Source organism: Microcaecilia unicolor, chromosome 5, assembly GCF_901765095.1.
Source record: "Microcaecilia unicolor chromosome 5, aMicUni1.1, whole genome shotgun sequence".
NCBI classification, from domain to species: Eukaryota; Metazoa; Chordata; class Amphibia; order Gymnophiona; family Siphonopidae; genus Microcaecilia; species Microcaecilia unicolor.
In genome coordinates, this window is record NC_044035.1 from 9,052,332 (window position 1) to 9,067,279 (window position 14,948).

Consider the following 14,948-nt stretch of genomic DNA (forward strand, 5'->3'; position numbering starts at 1 on the left):
CACGTTGTACATGCCGGACATCAGACTCAGAAACAGATCGAAGGAAGAAGAGGACCTGGGCTGGCTGGGGGTTGGGGTCCCCCCACCTGCAAAGGTAGGCGGGCAGGGGAGGGTTGGCAGCAGGAGGGGGGTTGAGAGGGTCGTCGGCAGGGTGGGGTCAAAGTTGGTGGGGGGGGGCTAAAATGTGCCCCCTCACCTCGGGCTCTGGACCCCCCCCCCCAGCCAAAGTCTGGCTACGCCCCTGGAGTGTAGTGCTGTTCCTCAGTACAGTTTCATCATAATAGCTTTGCACAGAAAGGTGTAGATTCTATATATGGTGCCTGAAAATTCCGCGCAGAAGAAAAATACACATACGCATATTCGGTAAGTATACCTAAATTTTATAGAATAGGCTTAAGTTTCCGTGTGGTATATAGAATACGCCAAGCACCTCTCCTCGCGACCAAATTTAGTCATGGCCATTTATGCAACGTTTTACTTGGCGTAAATTCTGACGCCTAAATTGGGCGCAGAGCGGGTGTATTCTATAACAACGTGCATAGACCTATGCCCCACCCATGGCCACGCCCCCTTTTCAACGATGTTACTTAGAATTTATGTGGACCACGTTACAGAATACGCTTAGCGAATTCTGTGTGTAAATCATAATGCCAATTAGTGCTGATAATTGCTTATTAACATCCAATTGACAGAACTGATTAGCTAGTTAACCGATTAAGTTATGCGCATTGTTATAGAATACACTTTGATTTCCACGCGGAAATTAAGACGCCATATATAGAATCCGGCAGAAAGCTTGTTTTACATGTGGAAAATGCGTTATAAAATATCCCCTGTGTACGCAGGCTGTGTGTAAACCCCGCCCTCACATCAGGTCGGAAGGAAACGTTGTTTGAGGGTAATGTAAGGTGCTTTAAACCTGCAGGTGAAAGAATTGCAGGCCCAGCTGGATAGCGCAGCCTGGCAGAAGGAGATTCAGTCTCTCAAACAGCACCTGGAGCTTCTGGAGGAAGAGAAAAAGGAGTTAGAGACAAAATGTCAGAACTCGGAGTCCAACGTCAAAGACCTAAAGCACTCAGGTAAAGAGCTGGGGGGAGGGGAAGGGAGGAATGATGAAATAACCTAAAATGGGAAAAGTCACATAAGAATAAGTGAGTCCCAGAGTAATGACGTAATCCCTCAAATTCTATAAATGGCCCTCAAAATAGTGCACAGATTTGAGTAATGAGCTATTTAGTGCCAGTAATTGGCACTAACAATTTTCAGCGCTAATTAGGAACAATTTGAATATACATGCACATCTTGCTAGGCGCTATTCTATAAATATGCTCGTGTAGATTTTTACCACAGAATGGAAATGAGGGCATGACCATGGGGGGGGGGGGGGGGCCAAGGGTGGGTCAGGGGCATTTACTAAAGATACACGGTATTATAAAATACGGGAGATGCACGCCTAATTTAGGCAGAAGGATTTACACCAGGGACCCTGTTTGTTTAGCCACGCTATAGGCTCGCTAGCATTTTTAGGGCATGCTAAAAATTAGCGCACTAACGCTAGAGACACTGTAACGTTTAGTGAGCGCTAAAAACCCTAGCGCAACTTATAAACAGGGTACTAGGTTTCAGTTGGTGTAAAATTGGGTGCAGATCCCGGCGCTAGCCTGTAAAAGATGCCCAACTCAGAGCAGCAGTTATATATAGCACTCATGTTTTTCATTACCCAAATTTGGGTGCCGTTTACGGAATTTAATCTAATATGAACAGAAACCATGCTGGTGGCAGTAGAGAAATGTGGCTAGAATGGTGCATAAAATGAACTAAGATTAGGACAGATTTTCTTTCTAGAAGGTGAACAAAAGGTTGGGGGGGGGGGGGGGTGGTTGTGGCCTGAAAGCTTCCTCCGCTGGGCAGGAGAATAGGGTATGTCCTGGTGCCGTGGGTGGTGCTATGGAGCTGGAAGCCTGGGGTCTCTCTCCATATGCTTCCACTTGGGACCAACATTAACATAATTGAGACATCCAGGTCGGGATGTGGGAAATTCTGGTAGTATGTATAAAAGGATCTGCTCTAAAATGCAGGCAGCAATGCACCTGCATGCTTCATTTATGTGCGGTGGGAGCAGCCATTTTACAATTGTTAATGTGTAAAACAGAGCAATGTATGTGTCTAAGGGGAAGTTATCAACCTAGGCTACCGTTAAGGTGTTATTGTACTGTTAACCCCAATTATTATAAAATGGGACCTGTAGTAAATTAACCCTTTTTAACAGTAGACTACATTGATAACTTTCTCCCTTAGTGTGAAGAGTTTCAGCCTCTGTAACCAGAGTTGATATTGTGATGTCATAATGCCTTATTCTACCAATGTCTAAGAGCCAACCTCATCAGTGATGTCACAATGGCTTAATTGTCCTATACTTGGTTCACTCCCCCCCCCCCCCCCCCCCTTAGTGTGAAGAGTTTCAGTCTCTGGTAACCAGAACTGATATTGTGATGTCGTAATGCCTCCTTCCACCAATAAGAGCCAACCTCATCAGTGATGTCACAATGGCTTTCTTGTCCTATACTTGGCTCACTTCCTCCCTTAGTGTGAAGAGTTTCAGTCTCTGGTAACCAGAACTGATATTGTGGTCGTAATGCCTCCTTCCACCAATAAGAGCCAACCTCATCAGTGATGTCACAATGGCTTAATTGTTCTATACTTGGCTCACTTCCTCCCTTAGCGTGAAGAGTTTCAGTCTCTGGTAACCAGAACTGATGTTGTAATGCCTCATTCCACCAATAAAAGCCAACCTCATCAGAGATGTCTCAATGGCTCATGTGTCCTATACTTGGCTCACTTCCCCCCCTTAGTTTGAAGAAGAGGTTCGGTCTCTGGTAACCAGAGCTGATATTGTGATGTCATAATGCCTTATTCCACCAATGCCTAAGAGCCAACCTCATCAGTGATGTCACAATGGCTTAATTGTCCTATACTTAGCTCACTTTTATTGCATATAGCAGTGATTTTCCATTTCTAGAAACATTTCTTTTTCCTTTAATTAAGAGGAGACGTTATCAGTGTGAGCTACCATTAAGATGTGTTATTTTACTGTTAATCCCATTAAATAAAATAGCATGAGTTAATGGTAAATAACACACCTTAACAGTAGCCACATTGATAGCTATGCTTCTAAGTGTCAGCATTTGCACATTTAAGTTGGTATTTCATAACCTAGATGTGTAAATGCTAACACATAGATGTGTACGTGTGCCATTTTGGAAATCTAAACCTGTAGATGCTCCTAATTACGTACAGAAGCCACAATCATTCAGCAACATCAATTTTGGGAGAAAAATACCCTGGGGATAGGTATAAATCCTGACACTGATCACAGCAATCATAGACACGGGTTCCCCTTCTGAATTGGGCCTTGTTTGGCGCTGCCCTAGACCCACCCAAACTGTGTCACCTTGTATGCATGTGGCAGATTTACATGTGTAAATTCTGGCTTTCTAAAATTGGGGTTGCATTATTTATTCAATATACATATGTAATGTGTTCATCAAAAGAAGAGCTGCTAAAATAGGGACCAGATGGTTTCCTCCCTTCCCGGCCACTTTGAGCACCTGAGACATGCTGCCAGACATCCAAGAAGCAGCGGCATTACTGAACTGTAGCCCACTTTGCCGAAAGCAGCTTACCTGAACTGAAAGTGGCAATGTGGCTAGACGAATGCAGAGCTTCCGTACACTACTGAAATATGTTTCTTTCATTTTCCTTCAGTGGAGGAGCTTCGGAAAAGAATCCATCATGCAGAAAATCCAGGTCCTCCCCCGCCACCGCCGCCCCCACCACCACCACCTCCTCCTCCTCCCAATCCAATTCGGTAAGTGCACCACACACCTGCCATTTCATAGTTATATAACTGGGCAAATCCTTAATATTTAACTCGCAGCATTTAGGGGGTGGTTATTAAAGTGCCTTATAGTATCTGGAAGCTGCAGGTATTCCTGGAAAAATATTATTTTCTTGTCCTGGGAGCATTGGGCCTCAAAGCCCCATGGTCCAGTGTGACCAGGCATGTCCTTAAGGGGCTGGCGCTTGCAGTCAGGCGCTGCCCCCCACCCAGCCTTTCGGTCACCCAAAGCACTTCCCATCATCCCATGGGCTCCTGCTATCCCCGGGCCTACCTTTCTTAATCCCTTGTGTCTAGTGGGCTTAGGGCAGAGTTCAAAATGACACCTGCGACCCCTAGCAGTAGTCTCGCTGTACTGCCTCTCTGTGTCAAGCAGGGGCATAGCCAGACTTCGGCGGGAGGGGGGGGTCCAGAGCCCAAAGTGAGGGGCCACATTTTAGTCCCCCCCTCCTGCACCGCCAACCCCCCCCCCCCCCCCACCACCACCAAATTTGACGACCCGCCGCCACCACCACCACCAACAACTTTGACGACCCCTGCTGACGACCCTCTCGACCCCCCCTCCTGCAGCCAACCCTCCCCTGCCGCCATCGCCTACCTTTGCTGGCGGGAGACCCCAATCCCTGCCAGCCGAGGTCCTTTTCTTCCCTTGAAGGCTTCGTTCTGTTTCTGACATCCAGAACAAAGCCTTGCAGATCAGCCAGTGAGGTCCTCTTTTTCTGGCATAAGGCTTCGTTCTGTTTCTGTGAGTCTGACGTCCTGCACGTACAATGTGCAGGACGTCAGGCTCACAGAAACAGAACGAAGCCTTGCAGATCAGCCAGTAACGGACGTCAGACTCACAGAAAGAGAACGAAGCCTCGCAGATCAGCCAGCAATGGACGTCAGACTCACAGAAACAGAACGAAGCCTCGCAGATCAGCCAGCGAGGTCCTCTTCTTCCGTCGCAAGGCTTTCATGCAGGACGTCAGACTCACAGAAACAGAACGAAGCCTTACAGATCAGCTAGTGAGGCCCTCTTCCTCCGGCGCAAGGCTTCGTTCTGTTTCTGTGAGTCTGACGTCCTGCACATACAATGTGCGGGAAGTCAGACTCACAGAACAGAATGAAGCCTTGCAGATCAGCCAGCAAGGTCCTCTTCTTCCGGCGCAAGGCTTCGTTCTGTTTCTGTGAACTGATGTCCTGCACGTACAATGTGCGGGACGTCAAACTCACAGAAACAGAACGAAGCCTTGCAGATCAGTCAGCAACGGACGTCAAACGCACAGAAACAGAATGAAGCCTTGCAGATCAGCCAGCAACGGACGTCAGACACAGAAACAGAACGAAGCCTTGCGGATCAGCAACGGACGTCAGACTCACAGAAACAGAACGAAGGCTCGCAGATCAGCCATCAACGGACGTCAGACTCACAGAAACAGAACGAAGCCTCGCAGATCAGTCAGCAACGGACGTCAAACGCACAGAAACAGAACGAAGCCTTGCAGATCAGCCAGCAACGGACATCAGACACAGAAACAGAACGAAGCCTTGCGGATCAGCAACAGACGTCAGACACAGAAACAGAACGAAGCCTTGCGGATCAGCAACGGACGTCAGACACAGAAACAGAACGAAGCCTTGCGGATCAGCAATGGATGTCAGACTCACAGATACAGAATGAAGGCTCGCAGATCAGCCAGCAACGGACGTCAGACTCACAGAAACAGAACGAAGCCTCACAGATCAGCCAGCAATGGACGTCAGACTCACAGAAACAGAACGAAGCCTCGCGGATCAGCCAGCAACGGATGTCAGACTCACAGAAACAGAACGAAGCCTCGCGGATCAGCCAGCAACGGATGTCAGACTCACAGAAACAGAACGAAGCCTCGCGGATCAGCCAGCAACGGATGTCAGACTCACAGAAACAGAACGAAGCCTCACGGATCAGCCAGCAACGGATGTCGTACTCACAGAAACAGAGTGAAGCCTTGCAGATAAACCAGCGAGGCCCTCTTCTTCTGCGCAGGACGTCAGAGTCACAGAAAAAGAACAAAGCCTTGCAGATCAGTCAGTGAGGTCCTCTTCTTCTGGCGCAAGGCTTCGTTTTGTTTCTGTGAGTATGACGTCCCGCACGTTGTACCTGCAGGACGTCAGAAACAGAAGGAAGCCTTTTGCGAGAAGAAGAGAACCTCGGCTGGCGGGGGTTGGGGTCCCCCGTCAGCCAAGGCAGGCGACGACGGGTTGGCGGCGGGAGGGGGGGTTGGGCGGGTCGTCGGCACGGGGGTCCAGGGCCAAATCTACGGGAGCCCAGGCCCCCCCCAGGCCCCACGTAGCTACTCCACTGATGCAAACTATATTAATTGCACAGAATTCGACCATGATGTTTTAATAAACCAGTTTCCTTGGATGTAGTGCTTGATTTGAATCTGTTAAGAGGCACAAGCAGTTAGTCTAGATATTTCTCTGTTACCAAAACTGGAGTGAGTGTTTGTTTTTTGTTTTTCTGGGTTTTAAAATTAAAATAGTTTGTACACTGTTAACTGAGGCATCAGAAGGAGAAGACCACGGGACAGCATACATGGCTGCTGGACTCTGGACTCCTCAGCGGAACAGGGTCAGGGCTGGCGGGCATGGGACCTTGCCTATTCATTTTCCCGAGTGTTTGTAATTGTTTTCTGTGTCATCTCTTAAGGTCTCTAATGTCAATGATTCGGAAAAAATCCAGTCCGAACAGCACTGCAATCAAAACGGACAAGTCGCCCCAACAGGACATGGGTATGAGTTTAAAATGACTGTTGCATGTCATATGTATACACATCCCCCCAGTGGCGTTCCTAGGGTGGCTGACACCCGGGGCAGATCGCCGATGCCCCCCCCCCGGGTGCAGCGCGACACCTCCCTCCGGCGAAAGGACACCCCCCGGGTGCAGCGCAACCTTCCCCCCCACCCCAGCGATAGGAACCTCCCCCAGCGAAAGGACGGACACACACACCCCCCCCCCCCCCCCTGGCGAAAGGACACCCCCCCCGCCGGGTGCATTATTACCTGCTGGGGGGGTGCCTTGCACCTGTCGACTTTGCTCGTTCCCTGCTCCCTCTGCCCCGGAACAGGAAGTAACCTGTTACGGGGCAGAGGGAGCAAGGAACGAGCGTTGCCGACAGACGCGCGGCACCCCCCCCCCCCCCCCAGTGGCGTGCTCCCGGAGCAGACCACACCCACTGCCCCCCTCCCTTGGTATACCACTGCATCCCCCGAAAGCTGGGATTCTCGTTCTCTGCTCCAGGGCTTCCAGTAAGGCTTCCTCCAGTGCCCCGTCTAGGCCTATTTTCTATCATTAGCACATGACTACGTCCTTGCTAACAATCCTTGGTTTGCCAGCTTTTCGTGTCTCTCATTGTATGTGTTGTAAGGCCAGGAACTCCGGGGCTGGCTTAACCTATGGACCAAGTGAGGCTCTGTCCCAGGGCATCGGAGATAAAGGGCACCAATGGCCTGAGCCTGTGATGTCACTGGCCATATTGGTTTAGCTGGTCCAGAGCTTAACTGGTGGTGTTGCATGTGCAGGGAAAAATGAAGAGCCAGCAATCCCCTTCTTCTTTCAGTCTCAGGCCACCTTCCCCCATCTACTTCTCTTTGCTGACACCCTCAAAGCTGTCGCCCTAGGCAACCACCTAGTCTTGCCTAATGGTTGGGCTGGCCTTGATCTTAAGGCTACTGACCTTTGCATTCTTTCCACTACTGTTCCATTTCTCCTGTTCTTCACGATCTTATCAGTCTAATTCACTCATTTCACGTTCCATCTGTTGTTTTATACAATGTATAACGAACTACTTTGAAGCCGTTTACAAAAATTAATATATAATAAGACACAAAACATCACAAGTAAATGACAAGCAGTAAGCTAAAAAAAAATCACCATCTCCCCTTAAAATGCAAGTGAAATCTTAAAAATTCAGTTTTGAACAGTTGCATTTTCAGCTTTGTACAGAAAGACAAATGAGATTCATCACCACATTACATTACACTGTAAATGATCTCATTTCGTATATCCCATAATACCCAGCAGCAACAAAAGTTAACTGTTTTAAACATTAGACACTATATTCTTTTTAACAGAAAAGTTTTGAGCAATTTACGATATTTTATTTATTTAGATTTTGCTCACACCTTTTTCAGTAGTAGCTCAAGGTGAGTTACATTCAGGTACTCTGGATATTTCTCTGTCCCAGGAGGGCTCACAATCTAAGTTTGTACCTGAGGCAATGGAGGGTTAAGGCAATGGAGGGTTAAGTGACTTGCCCAAGATCACAAGGAGCAGTAGTGGGATTTGAACCAGCCACCTCTGGATTGCAAGACCAGTGCTCTAACCACTAGGCCACTCCTCCATCCCAAAGAATTTTGTTACTCTTTGGGGTTCTACATGGAATGTTGCTACACTTTGAAATTCTGCATGGAATCTTTATTTATTTATTTATTTAGATTTTGCTCACACCTTTTTCAGTAGTAGCTCAAGGTGAGTTACATTCAGGTACTCTGGATATTTCTCTGTTTTTTTTTTTTTTTTTGTTACATTTGTACCCTGCGCTTTCCCACTCATGGCAGGCTCAATGCAGCGGGCAATGGGGGGTTAAGTGACTTGCCCAGAGTCACAAGGAGCTGCCTGTGCCGGGAATCGAACTCAGGTCCTCAGTTCCCCAGGACCAAAGTTCACCACCCTAACCACTAGGCCACTCCCAGGAGGACCCACAATCTAGGTTTGTACCTGAGGCAATGGAGGGTTAAGTGACTTGCCCAAGATCACAAGGAGCAGTAGTGGGATTTGAACCAGCCACCTCTGGATTGCAAGACCAGTGCTCTAACCACTAGGCCACTCCTCCATCCCAAAGAATTTTGTTACTCTTTGGGGTTCTACATGGAATGTTGCAACACTTTGAAATTCTGCATGGAATCTTGTTATTCTTTAGAATTCTAGAATCTTTATTTAGACTTTGCTCACACCTTTTTCAGTAGTAGCTCAAGGTGAGTTACATTCGGGTACACTGGATATTTCTCTGTCCCAGGAGGGCTCACAATCTAAGTTTGTACCTGAGGCAATGGAGGGTTAAGTGACTTTGCCCAAGAGCACAAGGAGCAGCAGTAGGATTTGAACCGGCCACCTCTGGATTGCAAGACTGGTGCTCTAACCACTAGGCCACTCCTCCACTAGCAACATTCCATTTAGAATCTCAAATAGTAGCAACATTCCAGAATCTCAAAAGTGGCAACATTCCATGTAGAATCTTCAATAGTAGCAACATTCCATATGTTTATTTCAGTAGGAGCTCAAGGTGAGTTACATTCAGGTTCACTGGATATTTCTCTGTCCCAGGAGGGTCACAATCTAAGTTTGTACCTGAGGTAATGGAGGGTTAAGTGACTTGCCCAAGATCACAAGGAGCAGCAGTGGGATTTGAACCAGCCACCTCTGGATTGTAAGACTGGTGCTCTAACCACTAGGCCACTCCTCCACAACACAACTCTTTCATTGACACTCTTGCATTATCGTCGTCTTTGTCCTTGACTCACCTTCAGAGCTTTCAAGGGTGGTCTCCAAATGGGTTAGTGTTGTGCATACCCTGACAGTAATTTATTTATTTTATTTATTTATTTGCTGCACTTGTATCCCACATCCCAATTGAAACTTCATTCCTAAGCCAGGGCATGTGGAGTATGATCGAATTTAAACTTAATGATCGCTGGAGTTCATAAGATTAATATGCATTGATGAGGCCTTTAGCACCCAATGCAATACATATTTTGACCTCTTGACTGCATTTCTTTGCACGTGAACATTTTCTCTCCACACGATGTGCAAGGAATACTCACGTGGCTCTGATACTTGTAAACCCTTTTCTCCTTTACCACTGCCCTGTTCTCTTGCGTTGAGTTTCTTGTCAGTCAGAATGAGAGTGTCCCACATGATAACTGCCACAGTTCCATTAGGGTCACGATGCCAGTGCTGTTCTGCTACAAAATTTCCAGATGAGTCATGCCAGCTTTCTGACATCAGCACCTGACGCCCAGCAATGAAATGAGTAACCATTTCCAGCTTTTTCCATAGAGAGATCTATATATATATCTGTTTGACCTGTTTTCTCTCTGGTTGCTGTGATATAACCAGTGGTGTGCTGGAGCAGGCTCTTACGGGCTCGCAAGAGCCGGTTGTTAAGTTTTTAAGAATTTTGGGAGCCGGTTGTTAAAGTAGGGCCCTCCATGGCTACTTTAACAACTGGCTCTCAAAATGTGGGCTTGGGCCCTCTGCTGAATTCTTTTTTACTTTGCTGGTGGGGATGCTGAGCCCTGCCAGCCAAGTAAATAGGCTGCTGCTGCTCCCTGCTCCTTGTTTCCAGCTCTGGGCAGCAGGCTGGGACTTCTCGAGCATGTGTGAGAAGTTTCAGCATGCTGCTCAGAGCAAGACGTTGGGAGTGGTGGCAGTCCATTTATTGGCCCACACGAAGGGAGGGAGGAGAGAGAGGCAAGTGTTGCTCCCCCCACCACCCCAGCCACCCCTAGCCCTTCCAACTGCAGAGCTGGCTACGTCCCGAGAAAGAGCCTGTTGTTAAAAATTTACCAGCACACCCCTGGATATAACTAATGATCACAGTATGGAAAATACGGTTCTGGATCTAGAGGCTGTTATGGAAGAGGCTGACTTGCATTAAGTGGCATCTAGCTTATCTCCCCCAGGCTTGACTTTGCCACTTGCCTGCAAGTCTCGAACTCCACCAACCTAGGCTGTACCCCCTCCCCTCTTCTAGTGGGTTTGAACCCTACCCCCACCTTTCTCATACTTCCACTTTTTGATGGCTTCACCACCCTTCGGCATGCTTCTCCCAATGCTAGAGTAACAAATAAGTACATAAGTACATAAGTACATAAGTAGTGCCATACTGGGAAAGACCAAAGGTCCATCTAGCCCAGCATCCTGTCACCGACAGTGGCCAATCCAGGTCAAGGGCACCTGGCACGCTCCCCAAACGTAAAAACATTCCAGACAAGTTATACCTAAAAATGCGGAATTTTTCCAAGTCCATTTAATAGCGGTCTATGGACTTGTCCTTTAGGAATCTATCTAACCCCTTTTTAAACTCCGTCAAGCTAACCGCCCGTACCACGTTCTCCAGCAACGAATTCCAGAGTCTAATTACACGTTGGGTGAAGAAAAATTTTCTCCGATTCGTTTAAAATTTACCACACTGTAGCTTTAACTCATGCCCTCTAGTCCTAGTATTTTTGGATAGCGTGAACAGTCGCTTCACATCCACCCGATCCATTCCACTCATTATTTTATACACTTCTATCATATCTCCCCTCAGCCGTCTCTTCTCCAAGCTGAAAAGCCCTAGCCTTCTCAGCCTCTCTTCGTAGGAAAGTCGTCCCATCCCCACTATCATTTTCGTCGCCCTTCGCTGTACCTTTTCCAATTCTACTATATCTTTTTTGAGATACGGAGACCAGTACTGAACACAATACTCCAGGTGCGGTCGCACCATGGAGCGATACAACGGCATTATAACATCCGCACACCTGGACTCCATACCCTTCCTAATAACACCCAACATTCTATTCGCTTTCCTAGCCGCAGCAGCACACTGAGCAGAAGGTTTCAGCGTATCATCGACGACGACACCCAGATCCCTTTCTTGATCCGTAACTCCTAACGCGGAACCTTGCAAGACGTAGCTATAATTCGGGTTCCTCTTACCCACATGCATCACTTTGCACTTGTCAACATTGAACTTCATCTGCCGTATCTCAAAAAAGATATAGTAGAATTGGAAAAGGTACAGCGAAGGGCGACGAAAATGATAGTGGGGATGGGACGACTTTCCTATGAAGAGAGGCTGAGAAGGCTAGGGCTTTTCAGCTTGGAGAAGAGACGGCTGAGGGGAGATATGATAGAAGTGTATAAAATAATGAGTGGAATGGATCGGGTGGATGTGAAGCGACTGTTCACGCTATCCAAAAATACTAGGACTAGAGGGCATGAGTTGAAGCTACAGTGTGGTAAATTTAAAACGAATCGGAGAAAATGTTTCTTCACCCAACGTGTAATTAGACTCTGGAATTCGTTGCCGGAGAACGTGGTACGGGCGGTTAGCTTGACGGAGTTTAAAAAGGGGTTAGATAGATTCCTAAAGGACAAGTCCATAGACCGCTATTAAATGGACTTGGAAAAATTCCGCATTTTTAGGTATAACTTGTCTGGAATGTTTTTACGTTTGGGGAGCGTGCCAGGTGCCCTTGACCTGGATTGGCCACTGTCGGTGACAGGATGCTGGGCTAGATGGACCTTTGGTCTTTCCCAGTATGGCACTACTTATGTACTTATGTACTTATGTACTTGCACGCCCATTCTCCCAGTCTCGCAAGGTCCTCCTGTAATCGTTCACATTCCTCCTGCGACTTGACGACCCTGAATAATTTTGTGTCATCGGCGAATTTAATTACCTCACTGTCTCCGTCAGCATGCTTTCTCCAGCCTTTGCTCAACCACCCACTTTTCTGTCTCTTTCCATTAGCTCTGTTTCCTCTCCAGCCTCATAACCCTGCTCCTCATCTTCGCAGCCCTTAGCTTGCTTTCTCCTCCATATTGTTTCTCATAACCTCAGCTCACATGCTTACCCTCTTTCACCTCCATCTAGGGTTACCATATTTTCCCCCCAAAAGGAGGACACCCGCCCCGCCCCCACCACACACCCGTCCGCCCCCTTTCACACCCTGGCCGCCCCCTTTCATGCCCTCGCTCTGCCCCCTATCACATTTTCCCCTCCCCCCGTCACACACCCCGTCACCCCCCTCCCCTCCCCTTACCTTACTACTGCCCTGGTGGTCTAGTGACCTCTTCTGGGTAGGAAAGAGCCCCCTCTTTCCTGCCCGGAGCGCTGCCCTGCATGCATCCTTCCTGTTGGTGATCTCGGCATCCTTTTCTGTCTTGACTGAGAAGGTAGAACGCCTGACTTTCCTGTTCTGAACAGGAGACAAGTTACTTGAGGGAAAGCAAAGCTGGTGAAGGAGAAGAGGTCTCCAAGACTTGGCTGTTCTTTGTGAAGGCCCAAGCATCACACGCCATTTCTGCCCTAACATGTTGTCCATCAAAAACACCCATTTTAAGGAACCTTAAATTCAGCCAAAAGAATGCCTCAAAGTTCTGATGTTACGTAAGTACAAGGAAGTTGCTCAGAAAGATGCAATGAAGCAAACAATTGACTTAATTTGAACATTCGTATTTCGCTTTACCAACAACAGTTAAAGACAGATTCCAAAACATAAATAACAATTTTTTAAAAAACATAATTTTTATAGAAAGTTTGATGGTTCTAATAAAACAATGAAATGTATTAAAAAGATAAATACTTAGGAAACAACCACGTTTTAAGGGCACGTCGAAAATCCTTACGAAATGACAAACATGGCACTTCTGAAAGTCAAGAGTTCCAGGCATCTGGACCCCCTACCTAAGATGATCCAGTATCTCTTCCTCCATGACCAAAATTGCTTAACAGATGGCAAATTTAATATCGTTTTCTGAACGTAACTGCTACAGAAGGACACAGGAATGCGTAATGACTCAAATGCACCGGAGCCAAACTGTAGAATGTTTTAAATACAAACAACAAAATTACGCTGTACCAATGAGGATGAAGAGAACGGAGAAAATTATCCGGAGGTGCTGTGTGCTGGTCTGTTGCCTCTAATACAGCATCTTGAGTGGGGTAGAGCGGACAGATGTCAAGCGTTTGTTTACACTTTCTAACAATAATAGAACCAGGGGACACAAGATGAAATTAGAATGTGATAGGTTTAAAACAAATCGGAGAAAGTTTTTCTTTACTCAGCGTGTAGTTAGACTCTGGAACTCATTGCCGGAGAAGGTAGTGACAGCAACTGGCCTTGCTGAGTTCAAAGGGGGTCTAGACAGATTCCTGAAGGAAAAGTCCATTGATCGTTATTAAATTTTGGGGTTTTGCCAGGTTCTTGGGGCCTGGATTGGCCGCTGTCGGAGACGGAGTGCTGGGCTTGATGGACCTTTGGTCTTTTCCCAGCGTGGCAGTGCTTATGTACTTATGTTCTTATCTTTGCAGCAGGTTGAAATTTGTGTACTATTGGGATTGTATCAAGGCACATGGGCTGGATTGCAGCCCTTGCAGTCTGGAGTTTGAGACCCTCTGATGTAAATCAGCAGGGTTTATCTCGGAGAAAATAATTTTAGGATGAGCGCTTGCCAACCGTGAAACTCACTGTGCTCCCCTATTCAAAAATTCCTGGAGCTGCCCCCTTTACAAAGTAGTAAATTTAAAACGAATCGGAGAAAAATTTTCTTCACTCAATGTGTAATTAAACTCTGGAATTCCTTGCCAGAGAATGTGGTAAATGTGGTTAGCTTAGCAGGGTTTAAAAAAAAAGGTTTGGACAGCTTCCTAAAGGAAAACTCCATAGGCCATTATTAAAATGGACTTGGGGAAAATCCACTATTTCTGGGATAAGTAGTATAAAATGTTTTGTACTTTTTTGGGATCTTGCTAGGTATTTGTGACCTGGATTGGCCACTGTTGGACCTTTGGTCTGTCCCAGTGTGGCAACACTTATGTACTTATATATGCACTTATGCCTCTGCCTTTAGTGCCATCTGTTATTGGTCAGTTATGTCTCAGGGCTTGACCTGCACCCTGTTCTCTTCTCTTTACACTCATTCCCTTGTTGCTGTGTCCTCCTCCCATGGCTTTTAGTACCATTTTTATGTGAGGAGCTCCAAGAACTGTGTTTGTGTTCTAGAACTTTCTCTAGAATCCACTACCAGATGTCAGTCTATTTATCCAACATTACCACATGGATGCCCCCCCCCCCCCCCCCCCAATCTCTTGGATGAGTCTCTCCATAAAGGCCATTAATAATTCCCAATAAATAAACAGATAAGACAGAGCTTGTTTTCTTTCTTTCCAAACATAATAAAACGTGGAAAAGAAAATAAGATGATACCTTTTTTATTGGACATAACTTAATACATTTCTTGATCAGCTTTCGA

The 14,948-nt window shown here is 46.8% G+C and overlaps 1 protein-coding gene across 1 annotated transcript in view; it reads left to right on the top strand.

Annotated features, from left to right (window-relative positions):
- Window positions 1-14,948, top strand: part of LOC115471039 (shootin-1-like) — a 162,012-nt gene that overhangs the window by 123,902 nt on the left and 23,162 nt on the right. The window contains exons 10-12 of the mRNA XM_030204707.1: window positions 926-1,079; window positions 3,766-3,868; window positions 6,576-6,658. Of these exons, the coding sequence (XP_030060567.1) occupies window positions 926-1,079; window positions 3,766-3,868; window positions 6,576-6,658 (340 nt within the window). The remainder of the gene's footprint in view (window positions 1-925; window positions 1,080-3,765; window positions 3,869-6,575; window positions 6,659-14,948) is intronic.